This window comes from Pseudorasbora parva, chromosome 11 (assembly GCF_024679245.1).
Source record: "Pseudorasbora parva isolate DD20220531a chromosome 11, ASM2467924v1, whole genome shotgun sequence".
NCBI lineage: Eukaryota > Metazoa > Chordata > Actinopteri > Cypriniformes > Gobionidae > Pseudorasbora > Pseudorasbora parva.
This window is the reverse complement of record NC_090182.1, coordinates 27,016,776-27,029,568: the sequence shown is the minus strand read 5'-3', so window position 1 is coordinate 27,029,568 and position 12,793 is coordinate 27,016,776. Positions and strand designations below refer to the sequence as shown.

At 38.0% G+C, this 12,793-nt stretch overlaps 1 protein-coding gene across 15 annotated transcripts in view; it reads right to left on the bottom strand.

Moving 5' to 3' along the window:
* Positions 1–12,793, bottom strand: part of map7d3 (MAP7 domain containing 3) — a 56,507-nt gene that overhangs the window by 23,667 nt on the left and 20,047 nt on the right. For all 15 annotated transcript variants that reach the window (XM_067457640.1, XM_067457641.1, XM_067457642.1 and 12 more), the window contains exons 2-4: positions 2,894–2,995; positions 2,210–2,290; positions 1,714–1,877 (exon numbers count right to left, since the gene is read on the bottom strand). In XM_067457640.1, the coding sequence (XP_067313741.1) occupies positions 1,714–1,877; positions 2,210–2,290; positions 2,894–2,995 (347 nt within the window). The remainder of the gene's footprint in view (positions 1–1,713; positions 1,878–2,209; positions 2,291–2,893; positions 2,996–12,793) is intronic.

Sequence of the window (12,793 nt, the reverse complement as noted above, 5' to 3'; positions counted from 1 at the left end):
AACACACTTATGTGAGTAAAACGTGTTTTTATATGTAATAGTATTGCCTTTTTATAGATTGTTTAGCTTATGTGTACGTGTCTAACAGCATACCTTTAGTACGCTGGACTCAGACACATATCGGCCAGGGCTCGCAAAACCCGGCAGGCCAATAACCCATTGTAATGAAACTGGTCAGAATACATTCATTGGCTCATGCTGAGAACATGCATACCATTTTTGCCATATTTTACAAACCTATCTGTCCTCCATCTTGTTATTTGTTAAAAACCTACTTTTTCAAACTCATCCTAGACCGTTTGTCCGATTTTCACCAAAATTGAACCGTATCGTCTTCCGACCATGCCGACAAATAGTTATGGATGTTGATAGACAAAACAGTTTTCATATACTACTGCAACAAAGTTGAGCCACAATGCAAAAATGACTCTTGAGGCTGTATCTCTGCAATGCTTTGACATATTGACACCAAACTTTGCATGTGTCATTGTCACCTCCATAGACAGTAAAAGAAATGGACACAGCGACCCCCATTGACGTCAACGGCGAAATAATAAAGTCAACCTAGGGGCACTCACTTCCTGATGGCTGAGCGAACTGCGCAGGCTCGAACTGCGCAGGCTCAGACTGAGCTTGACGACGTAGATGTGACGTGAGCAACCTGTCTGACAGTTGTAGGTCTTCTAGTAGTTGTGGAAAGTGAAAGCTCAATCACGTTGTTTAAATATTTTCTCCCGTTGCTTTTGGCTCACTATGGGCTTCTCCCCATTCTTCCCCCTTGACTTTATCAGACTTTATGTCTCCACGTCCCCCCAACTGTCTCATAGACAGTAAAAAATTTGCCTGCGAGCGTCTCCTCAGGTCTATACGGTAATTTCTCAACTGTGCGACAGAGTCGCGTTGGTTATGACGCAATCGTTAGCCTATTTTTACAAAAACAGCTTCTGCGGGCGATAGTGTAAGATACAAGGTAATGGAGCCTTTTATGCATTGCCGTGTTTCTTTAGAAATAAACAATGGACAAATGGAGTCTTTAAACGCCTCAGATGTAAAGTTATTCACTGTCAAAGTGACTCAAAAATGAATGGGAGTCAATGGGATGCTAACAGCAGGTGATGGCTTGGTTAGCAATGGCAGCCCCTAGGGGTGGAACGCTTTCCGAGCGCTAGATTACCCCCTTGGTCACCTCAACCTGACTACACCACATCAGTTTCTTAACAGTGCCACCTATTGGTCGAAAGTGATAAACCATTATCCCATTATTATTAAATGTATATAAAATTGTGCTATTTTGCCTAAAATCAACTTAAGTCTTTAATGGCTCATTGTTGCAGTTGGTTTGAGATTTCCAGCTATGCTGGCATGTCTTGTCTTCTTATTTGCGCTTGGCCCCGATAATGGCTGCTTGCAGCTATATTTCCAATTGTGTTCAGCAGAAAGAAAAAAAGCACACACACATAATGAAATGAGTTCCCTTTCTTTACTTATTGCACTTTAATGGTTTAAAATCACTTTTTTTTTATACTGCAATGCTTACCGCGATAGAGCTGATAGTCCAAAATATCTAACGGTTGTCAATAGTCTACCAGTTTATCTTGTCTACCGGTATATCGTGCACACCTACTGAATACAATTATGAATTTCTTTCAAAACATATGACACTGACTTTAAACTTGACTCCGTAAAAACACAAAACATATGTAGACAGTTTACCTTTTCTTCCTCTAATTTCTGTTTTCTTTTTTCCTCCACTGCAACCCTCCTCTGTTCCTCCTTCCTGCGCTGCTCTTCCAGCTTCTTTTGTCTCTCCTCCATCTGACGCTCCACCTGCAGCCGGGCCTTGCGCTCTCGCTCCAGGAGCTGAGTCTCACGAGCCGCTGAAACGGCCAAACAGGGTGTTAGTGCAATTTGTTAAAATCGAGTTAATTATGTTAGTTAAAAAATATGTCTAACTGTATGCAGAGTTTGCCAACATTTTTGACATGAAGGGCCTTTATTTTTAATCGCTGTGCATCACCATGCAAATGAATGCAGTAAATACTGTGTTTTTCTTTGGATGTTTCCAACTCAGCATAAATAAATTATGCAAATGAATGCCTCACTGCTTGTAAACACAGTGTTTCTTCTGGTCTTTCAGTTATGTGTGCCAATGGTGGCATGTCACCTAAGGACGCTAACACCTGTTGTATGAAATAGTTTGTTTTATCACCATGTTGCTTTTCCTGCTCTTCTCTCCTCTCTTTGGCCACTCGAAGTTTGTCGTCTATCCTCAGGGCTGCCCCATCAATGACTGGAAAACGCATAACAGAACAACGTCACACAACTAGTGCATCAAGTGAAATCTGAACACTTCCTGGGCCATGAAAAGCTCTCTGCAGATTGCACTAGTATCCAATGTGCAGATAATCCATTGGTATGGTCTTACAAGAGGCTCAGGTTACAGATTCAGCTATGATCTCACCACACCTGATATAGTATTGACACTGAGTCATGGGCGTGTGTGAGGATGTGCTACAGTGCTGTAATGCCTTAAGTGTAGAGTCATGTGACCACACATGAAACAAAACAAAAGCGCTTACACAAATAATGATTGTTTAATTACAATCCTATTGTGTTTTTTACCCCCAAATATCTTTCTTGCTACAAAACTTACCTTTTAAATCAAGGTAATTAAAACAAAACGAGCGTATATAAGAAAATAATAATAATATAAAAATAAAATAATATGCTATAAAGTCTGAGTTGTCTGTTTTTTATTAACCAGAATTTTTTTTGTTAATAAATTTTGTTTCAAAGTCATCAGGACAAGTAATATACTAGGTAAAGGTAGGTAGGTGGGGTGGGAATCCTTGCGGATCGGTGACAGACAGAGGTCTGAGATCATGTTTGTTACCTGGCTTGGTTTGGCTCTTGGTTGTGACGGCTGGAGCTGCTGGCGTTGGGCTGTTCCCTGCCTGGCTGCGCCGTTCCTCTGCTTGCGCCTGCGCCGCTGCAGCTGGAAATGTAATGAGATAAAATTAATTTAAAATCTGTGCACATTTATTTTTATTTTGGGGGGTTATCGGGGCTCGCAAAATTTCAGTCCCTGGTAGCCCTTCGGCAGGCACCATTGAGATTTTGGTAGCCTGAAAAGAATTTAACTAGCCCAAGTGATAAATTATTATTTATTTTTATGTATGAAACAAGCTTCTGTGATCATATTTTTTCCTTCAAATTACAAGAGTGTGAACAATGCACACCAAGAAATTAATTATTTCACGATTTAAGATAGCCCATCGGGCAGGCCGGTGATGCGTTTTGGTAGCCCGTCTGGAAAACACATTAACCCTGGGACGTCGGGAAGGTGATTTTGTGAGCCCTGTTTATATAATAAAATGTTAAAAAAATAATAATAATATATATAAATTAATATATATATTTTTCTATATAATACTACTACTAATAATAAGATATATTACTACTGTAATATTTCACAGTAAATAATAAAATGGAGTATTTAAGAAAAATTAAAAGCCCTTAAAGAATCTCTTTTGTTAATAAGTATGTGAAGATGACTGCCTCAGCAGTAAGTACTACTGAAAAGGAAAAAAGAGGAAAGAGAAGGCAAGCAAAGTCTACAGCAATATGGTTTAATTTAAAAAACACTTGCCAAAAGAATTTCTGATTCTGTGAAGATGATTAAAAATTCTGACTACCCATCAGGATGGCTTGAGTTAATATTTTATTGAACAATAGAGTCAGGAATACAATGTTTGAGTCAAAGTAACAGAAAATACTACCATCTCTGCTCAACACAAAACCCCTTTTAAATGCTCTTAAGCAGTCTTGCATAAGGCAGGGGAGGAGGAAGGATAGGGTTGGATAAGGGGAGGATATAGAAAAATGATTGAGTCTGTGTGCCTTTAACAGTGTCGTTAACAGTTCTCTCCCTTGACAGAGAGTTTCAGAGGAAAAGAGAGGATATTTGTTAAGCTGGCGATGAAAGAGCATGTGATGTCTGTATGGTGAAAATCAAGATGCTACTGATAAGACTGTCAGCTGAAAAGAGGGCACCATTGGGCACATTTCACTGGCTGAGAATAAGCCATCTCTTTAGTTCTAATTTTTTTTTAATTTTTTCTAATCTGTTTTAACCTTCTGGGTGGATCTTTTTCAGAGGTTCATTGATTCACGTATCTCCAAAAAAATCCATAATTATACTCCAGTAATTATACTCCAGTCAGACGGGGGTGTGGGGGGGTTGTTATTAATGTTTTAAAATTTCACATTTAAAGAAATCTAGTATTTGACCATATCTAACGTATTCAAATGTAAAACCTACAAATAAGTAAGCAGTTATGATCTGCAATATTTTAAGCAACTTGATTATTGTTTATTTGAGCCATACAGGCACTTCGTGGTTAATGGCATTACAAATTAATGGACCATAATTATTGCACAAATAGTATTTAGTACCAAAAGATATCCTCGAAATATTCAATAAATATTACTAAACTAATAATCAATGCACACTATGCTGTACTGTTTAACCAAACATTTCCTTTTTGAGATTTTCAGATACCTAGTAGGTACATATCTGATCAATCTATTTAAGGGTTTATTATATTACAGTGTAAGTTGTATGTACTACCTATATCTTACATCAGCACAAAAGGACATGAATGCGCATATGAACTTGGCCTTGCTGTTATTTTCAAGTTGCAGGAGGGGAGGAACTGCAAACGGAGAAGTGAAGTCGGACAATTTCTGCTTCCCGCAGCGACGCTCGCGCTGCGTTTGCTTACTTTATCACAGCTGAAGCTAAATAAATGCAAGATTTCTCAAATACACCGATGTTTAAGAAGACATTTCCATTCAATACTTTATGTACTGCTTAATAAAGCGGCTATTTGGACAAGAATAAAGTTCAACATATAAACCTACACTATCAATGAAGTGGGGACTACATGAAAAGAGGTTTTACTGTTATTAAGAAATTATTTGTGAGCATTAGTGGAACAAAAGGTTTTAGAATAAACACGAAACACACGGTGAATCCAGCCAATCGTGGATCAGCTGTGTCGTCATCAGAGCTCGAGCAGCCAACCTTGAGAAGCTGCAGCGGCTGCATCAGCCGGCTGGTCTCGAATGCTCTTGCTGTACCTTGTTGGCATGCGTCACAGTCACATGCCGTCGGCGCTGCCGCAAGTCAAAGCAAATTTTCTAACCTGTAAGCACTGCTTCAAATCAGCCGCCGATCGGCCTGCGCATCGTTGTATGAAGTCGAACAAGCCTTTTATCACATAATATGCCAAGCTGTGACGTCAGTGTGGTGAAACACCACCTAAACCAAAGAAGAACGCCTGATTCCGTAGCCCCACCCACCGATTTGTGCATGACATATTAGGGCTGGGCGATATGGCCAAAATGTCATATCCCGATATATCTCATTTGATATCCCGATCACGATATACATAACAATATAGCAATTTTTCTGTTAATTCAGTTTATGAATAGTCTATACAAAATTGCAATGTGGAAATGCAGTTTGAAATGATATACAAAACAAATAAAGGTAGTATGGACTAAATTTTTATTTTATTTAGAACCTTTTTTTCAAGCAAGACTGTTGGTAAAGTTAACACCTGCCATTAAAATATTTCAACATATGACTAGACTTCTCTTGCAGCATCATGTTGGTGTAAAGATTTTTCCAAGTAGTATTCTTATAGAGCAGGCAATAGAAAGCAACCACAAATATTGATAATGGCCTGTCGATTCCTATTGGATATGAAAAAGTAACATAGCTTTTAACATAGCTAGCGTAGAACATCCCCTTGTAAATCTCTGCCTCCACTTTGGCCCAACATGCATCATATAAATCAGGTAACACAACTTTAGTAATGTGTTTTCGGCTGGGCAGTTCGTATATCGGATCGAGTGTTCGCACCAACTCACAAAACCCGCGTTTCTCGGCCGTGTAGATTGGAATCATATCTTTGCAGATATGCTTGGCAATATCTGCACAATTGCACATTGCACATTTCATTGCACAAATTTACATAATGCAATATGCATATCGCAACGATACACAATATCTGAATGATTTTAAAAGGGTAATTCAACATTTTGAAAAGTGTACGTTTTAGGTTGATGCATAGAGCAGAGAATAGACTGGGCACTCGGATGTTACTTATGGGACTTGCTTGATGTTAAGAGTTATAAAATGCAATAATTCGCGAAAAACAATAACTTGCAGTCTCAGGCTGTCTGACACACACACAGAGCAAAACGTGAACGATTTGTGAGATGTTTGCTAAAAAAACTGTTAGTCACTTTCAGAAGTTGTAGCAATGCTTTCTTTTTCCAGAAAGAATGTGAAACACAAATGGTTTCATTCTCAGTTAAATAATTGTTTTAATATAATTTAAATAGATTTTACACACTAATAGCAAAATCGTAAACATATCGAATATCGCATTATTTAACAAGATATTGCATACCTCATTTTTCTTCCATATTGCACAGCCCTAGTATCCAAGTGTAGGCACACTTTACTGTCCATGTCCAGAAAGCTAAAAACATCATCAAAGTAGTCCATATGTGACATCAGTTAGTTCATTAGAATCTCTTGAAGCATCGAAAATACATTTTGGTCCAAAATAACAAAAACTACGACTTTATTCAGCATTGTCTTCTCTTCTGCGTTCATTTTCAAACCTCAAATAAAGATTCAAACGGTCATGAATCAGTGCAGGGCTTGACATTAAGCATGTTCATGGGCTTGTCCTTCGGACAAGTAAATTGTTTATTCACTTGTCCGAGTAAAAAATGTGCTTGTCCGGAAAAAGGATTTTTCTGTTTGTGTTGTAAAAATAATTTATTCTGAAGCAATATTCTTCCCAATGTTCAATCAGCCTTGACATATTTAAATCTGCATATATATATAACTTCAAATTTTAATTTTTATATTTTATAAAGGGCATTTCCCCCCCCCCCAATCTTATTAATATAGGCATGCTTCAGGTTTCATTTTATATTGTTAAATTTGATAAATACATTAAATTAAAATAAGACACTATAAGGGCTGTTACCAATCAAATTAAATAATTCACACTGAAAAATAACAACTGCGTTAAATAATGTTTAGAGATTTGTAGTTTTGAATAGACAAAATAGAAATGTTGGAAAGAAATGTTTAAACATGAAACTAAACCTCCAGTAGGTGGCAGCAGGTGGCCGTCTTAATGAGTGAGTCATTGAGTTGTTCATTCAAACGATTCATTCAAACGCTGAATCGTTCAGTAACACTTGTTGCTGTGGGACGTGTTACGGTTCTGCAAATGAACGATTTTCGCTGCTAAAATAGAACAAAACACTCAATATTGCATCTAAAATGCAAGTGACGTTAAGTGAATGTTAATTAATTGTTTATGGAACTGTCATATGAAATTAGTGTCATTTTTACAAACACGGATCACGTGTCAAACTGCTGAAATCACATGAAATTGGCGATCTAAATCATGCATCAAATATATATTTCAATTTACATAAATTGTAGTTTTGGTGCTCCTAAATTAAAGATAATTATAACAGTCGCTTCAATTCCATCAGCTCATCTAGACAAGCTGTTCAAGTCTTGCGCAGCAGTGATCATGTGATGAGACGAACGTGTTATGAGTGTGTTACGTGTTAGTGAAGCTCCCGCATTGAGTGTGTTAGTGGACAAGACCATGGTGGATTCGTTGCGCAGCAGAAGCGCCAGACTTGTATTTTAAACTGCACATTCAGCACAGTTGCTTTCTATTCACAGAGTACACATGATCGCAAAATGTAAAGTGAAAGTAAACGGGAACACGCATTCAAATACGATTTTAATACATTACCGCTGTTTGAAAGCAGCTCCCTGAGGCATGCGAATATCTCCCAATATGAAAGCTATTTAACTGTAACCATCTCTTAGCTCTGTATCATGCTTAAAGAAAAAATAGGTCTATTTGTACTTTGAATATTGAGTACTTCGATTATGGTTAATGTTTGCACTTAATATGATCAATTTGTAGGAAGGAGTTCAGTAAGGAGGTCAAAAGTGCAGTTCTTAGGTATGAAGAGACAGTCATATAGGAGAGAAGCCAGTACTGTTGTCTTTTACTGTATGATAAAAATGAAATTACATTTATTACAAGATTATGATAGTTAAAACATTTCAAATGCACCTGCAAACAATTTTTAATTTCTAGTAGTGTATTTCATAGAGGATTTCTTAACAATACTATGCATACATTTTTTCTCGTCTCGTTCTTGTGAACACAATCTTGTGTCTTGTCTCGTCTCGATATAAGCGTCTCATCACATTCCTACTTAAAACTGTAAGTTCCTGCCTGAGATTGTTTGAGTCCTCCTCTGTCACTCAGCAACAGTTGCTATGCAATTCATGCACTCAAGCTGGTAGCAGACGGTGCAATCATCAGATGTAGGACAAAAAGTGCATCTCTAGGCTGTATTTCTATACAACACAACAATCTGATAATCAATTAGCTACATTTGCAACAGGCAATGAATGAAAATCATTTGTGTAGAAATCAACCCATATTGCCTGACATTGCCCATATTGCAAAATGATGTTATATTTAACCAGATTTATTTTATTGCTATATTTAACGATGACTGTTATTTTACAAATATCATAGCCTGATGTGAGTCTGATACTGCTCCATTATGGGGCGTTTCAACCGAACCAGGAGAGACCTTAATTGGATAGACCTACAACCAATCAGAGCAATGAAGTGACGCATTATGCTAGTTGTCAAATGTCAACAGAGCTCAACTGCACTGTGTTGCCAAATCCACGTTTTTTTTTTTTCACGGGTTGTTTTCCATGTCCACTTGTTGAAGCAACTATTATGTGATATACAGACCCATGAAGGTGAATTTTAGCAGGAAACTTTGCCAAAATAACACTTTACCCCGAACCGCCATTTCTTTCCGGAGAACCCCCCAAGAAGCTATTGTTTAGGGCTAGTAGTTGGCGCGTTTTGTTGTAAAAACTTGGCAACCCTGTCTGCAAGCACGCTGGAATAAACAATCTTTGCCGGTGTTGTTAAAAGAAAAAAAAAAGAATTTAAGGATACACAGAGTATTTACCAACATGATCATCAATGAAATTCTGAGAAATTGTGCAGGTGAATGCATATACAAACAAGCTCTCCGTTTAGGATTCGATCAAACATAATCCAAGCCCCTTTGATGATGTGCATGATTACGTTACTGTTGATCATCTGTCCGTCATCGTCTAAAGCCCGCCCTGATGATTTCATTTGTCTGAACAGTTTCTGTTCGGGGATAATTACTCCTCTATGGATCGAATCCAGACGAACTGCCCAAGCTCAAATGTTGTGGGCGGGGCTAAGTTCAGCTGGCATCCAGGCTACAAATATCATGAACTAAGACTGGAAGCATGGATTAGTAAAATTGAATAATTTTTTACTGTTTATTTTAGCTTTAATATTTTGGACAAATGTGTTACAATAAAAATCATCTTAGCGTTTTTTTTCCTCCAATTATTACTATTATGACGCAATTGGCTACTTGTTCAGACAGCCAACCATCAAGGCAATATTAAAAAAGGCCAGTTCTACACATCCCTGGATTGAAACGGATTGAGTTTTAATGCTGCATATAGTGACATCCAAAATAGCAGCAGAAAGTACAGGCTGGGTAATTCCTGCTGAAGTGAAAGTATCATTTACACCTGCACTAAATACTTTATTAAAGTACTTGCATTTTAAGCAAGCAGCTCTGAAACGAATTGTGGTTATTTTTTGTTCTTTTTACTGTCTTAATGACTCATCTGAAGCTCAGGACGACCAACAAAGAGGAGGCAGGTTTCAGTAGAGTACTCAGGCCATAGTCCGTCAGACTCATTGAATATGCAAACGCCATCTGAGTCATACTCGCTGAGCCTCACGACACGCGGCATGCAAATGAACACCGGCCCTACAATGGACAAACACAATGGAGACATTATCTAGGCCTTGAACATACATTCATGATGTAAAGACAATGAAGGCAAGCCCAAGCTGACCTCAAACGGTTCCTTAGCACAACTTCAATTAGTCTGCATGTATTTTATGGGCCACTAAACAATAATACATATGTGGATTGCTAAGTCTAACAGCTGCTTCTAAGACTTTATTGTTACCATACAGAGGAAATTAGACCGGTATCAATGAGCAAATAGCAAACAGTTGCCACCTGTTTTTGTTTGCAAATCCTGAAAATGCACAGCATGGTGAAAAAGAAAAGATTTTTTTTGAGCAGATAGTCTCATAAGTACAATGATCTTTAGCCATGCAAATAAAACAAGCATTTTGTCAATCTGTACCAGAAAGAAACAAATTGTGCCACAATGCATTGATGCAGTTAAGATACTCAATGCCAAACACTGTAAAAAAGGATGAAATCTTCACTCTTCTTTTATCACAGCAAAGTGAAGACACCAATGTCTGAATATGGATTTGGGACCCGAGTCTTTGCAATAAAGAGCAGGAAGAAAAGCCACGATATCAAATACACCACACTACTGTACTATCTGTTCGTACAGTTTACTGCAGAGCAACTTATTATGTTAGTGTGAACTAAACAGTTATGGAACTATGGAAATGTAGAAATTAAAGCTAAAGCTCCAATTTCCTCCCGAAAATCCTACAAAAAAGTATTTTGGAGCCTCAGTGACAACTTTGCTCAGAGAAGCCGTCAAGCTCAGCTGTCAATCATGACACGTTTATTTTTGTAAACACGTTATGTTTATTTTTTCCCTTTCTTGGGAAACAACACTATTTTGAGCAAAAACTTTTTTTTCCATTCTGGTTTCAGATTTCTGAGGATTCCTTACTAAAAGGATTCTTTTTGAAGATAAATAAATGTTTATTTTATACTTTTTATTATAAGAGTATATTAAAAGCCCTGCAAATAACAATAATAAAGCCAGTCATTTTTCACCCCAGATCCAACTGTAACCTAAATACTGTATTTTTGGATTTAACGTTTGTGCACATGAAGTGTGGGTGGAATGACATCCGTTGATGCTGTCTTTCAATTCTACAATTATTGTTGAGCTCCTTGGATTATTTTTCATCATCCATTTCCTAAAGTTTTATTACAGATTAATACACTGTATATAAAAGTATTTAATTTTCAAGTGTCTTGCTTGTGATTTATGACATCATTACTGATTTGTTTATTCAGAACAAGAAGTAACTTCAATTTATTTGTGTATTCTACTTTTCATTGTATAACTGTAACAACAGCACCCCCACTACATGTATAAATCAGTATAAATCTTTAGCGGTCTAGGAGGGCATGCAGTAGGACCTGGAGGAGCTTCTGGTGCTGTGGAGGCTGCCGCGAGAGTGGGGAGACGCGATTGGGCTTGTTTTGGGTTAGTTTTGGTCTAGTTGTTGTGAAAACTGGGCAAATCTGCTGCTGACGGTCATGCGCATTCACAAATTCAAGGCAGCATTTAAAAAACAGTCAATATAAAATCACTGTACATGGAATGTATTTGCTTGTTTTTACGTGAAGAATGACTGTAGTGCTGACATGGTCTCATCGCTGTAGCACTCCTTGCACACGTGAGTTATTGCAGGCGCATATTTTAACACGTTATCATATCGGCAAGGCATATTGGCATATTTTTTTCATATTAGACGATGGCGATTTTTATATTTTAAGCGTTTATCAGCCGATTCCGATGTTGTGCCGATAATATCGTGCATCCCTAATATATATATATATATATATATATATATATATATATATATATATATATATATATATATATATATATATATATATATATACACATTAGGGCTGGGCGATAGAAAATGTCTATCATTTTATTATATAAGGCTCTATCGCTTACGCCACGATAAGGAGTTTACGGCAGAATTTTACGCCAAGATGCACCTCACGCCACGCCACGGCATGCCCATGCACGCTGCAATACATAAACAACAAACATGGAGTAGTAGACGCGGTTCAGACCAGGGTAATTCTCAGAGTAATTAGCCTATGCCAGAGTGGTGGCATAAGCACTCAAAACAAACTTCAGACACAGACGCTGCAACGGGCTTTTACGCGTGGCACACCAGCCATATATTGAAATATTTTAATGGCAGGTGTACGGATGGCGAAAACTAAACATTTTCTTGACCGACCACCGAGCCTCATTAGCCGGTTGAAACCAGTAAACCGATTAGTTTAAAATATGCTGCGCTATTTGAAATAACAGCCGCGAGCCACACTCCTGCTTTCTCTCTCTCTCTCACACACACACACACACACACACACACACACACGCACTGCCCTAGCGCTGCTTAGGGTAGCATTTTCTCCACGCTTGAGGACGTCACCGCTTTGTGTGCGCTCGTCATTCTTTAGCTCCGCCCACACAATACGCCTCCAGGCACACGTTATTTTCCGGAAAGACTCGGTACAGCCTATCTTTCTTTTATAAATATAATAAAACAAAATACTTTTCGGAGATATGAAGGATGCAATACTACTCTATAGGTACTCAAGATTGACATGAGATTGACTGAAACTGAGTGTTTCACCACCCCCCCCCCCCCCCCCCCTAATGCAGAGTTCTGCTCTGATTGGCTGTTTCACTGCACTGCTGCTCAATGACCGCTAACACATCTATACCATACGTCATGGCAATGATTTAATAATGATAGCTTCTCAACTTTGAATCACGAACTGAACTGAGTAACACGTAAATATGTTGTTTACAGTAACGTTACAGTTTGAC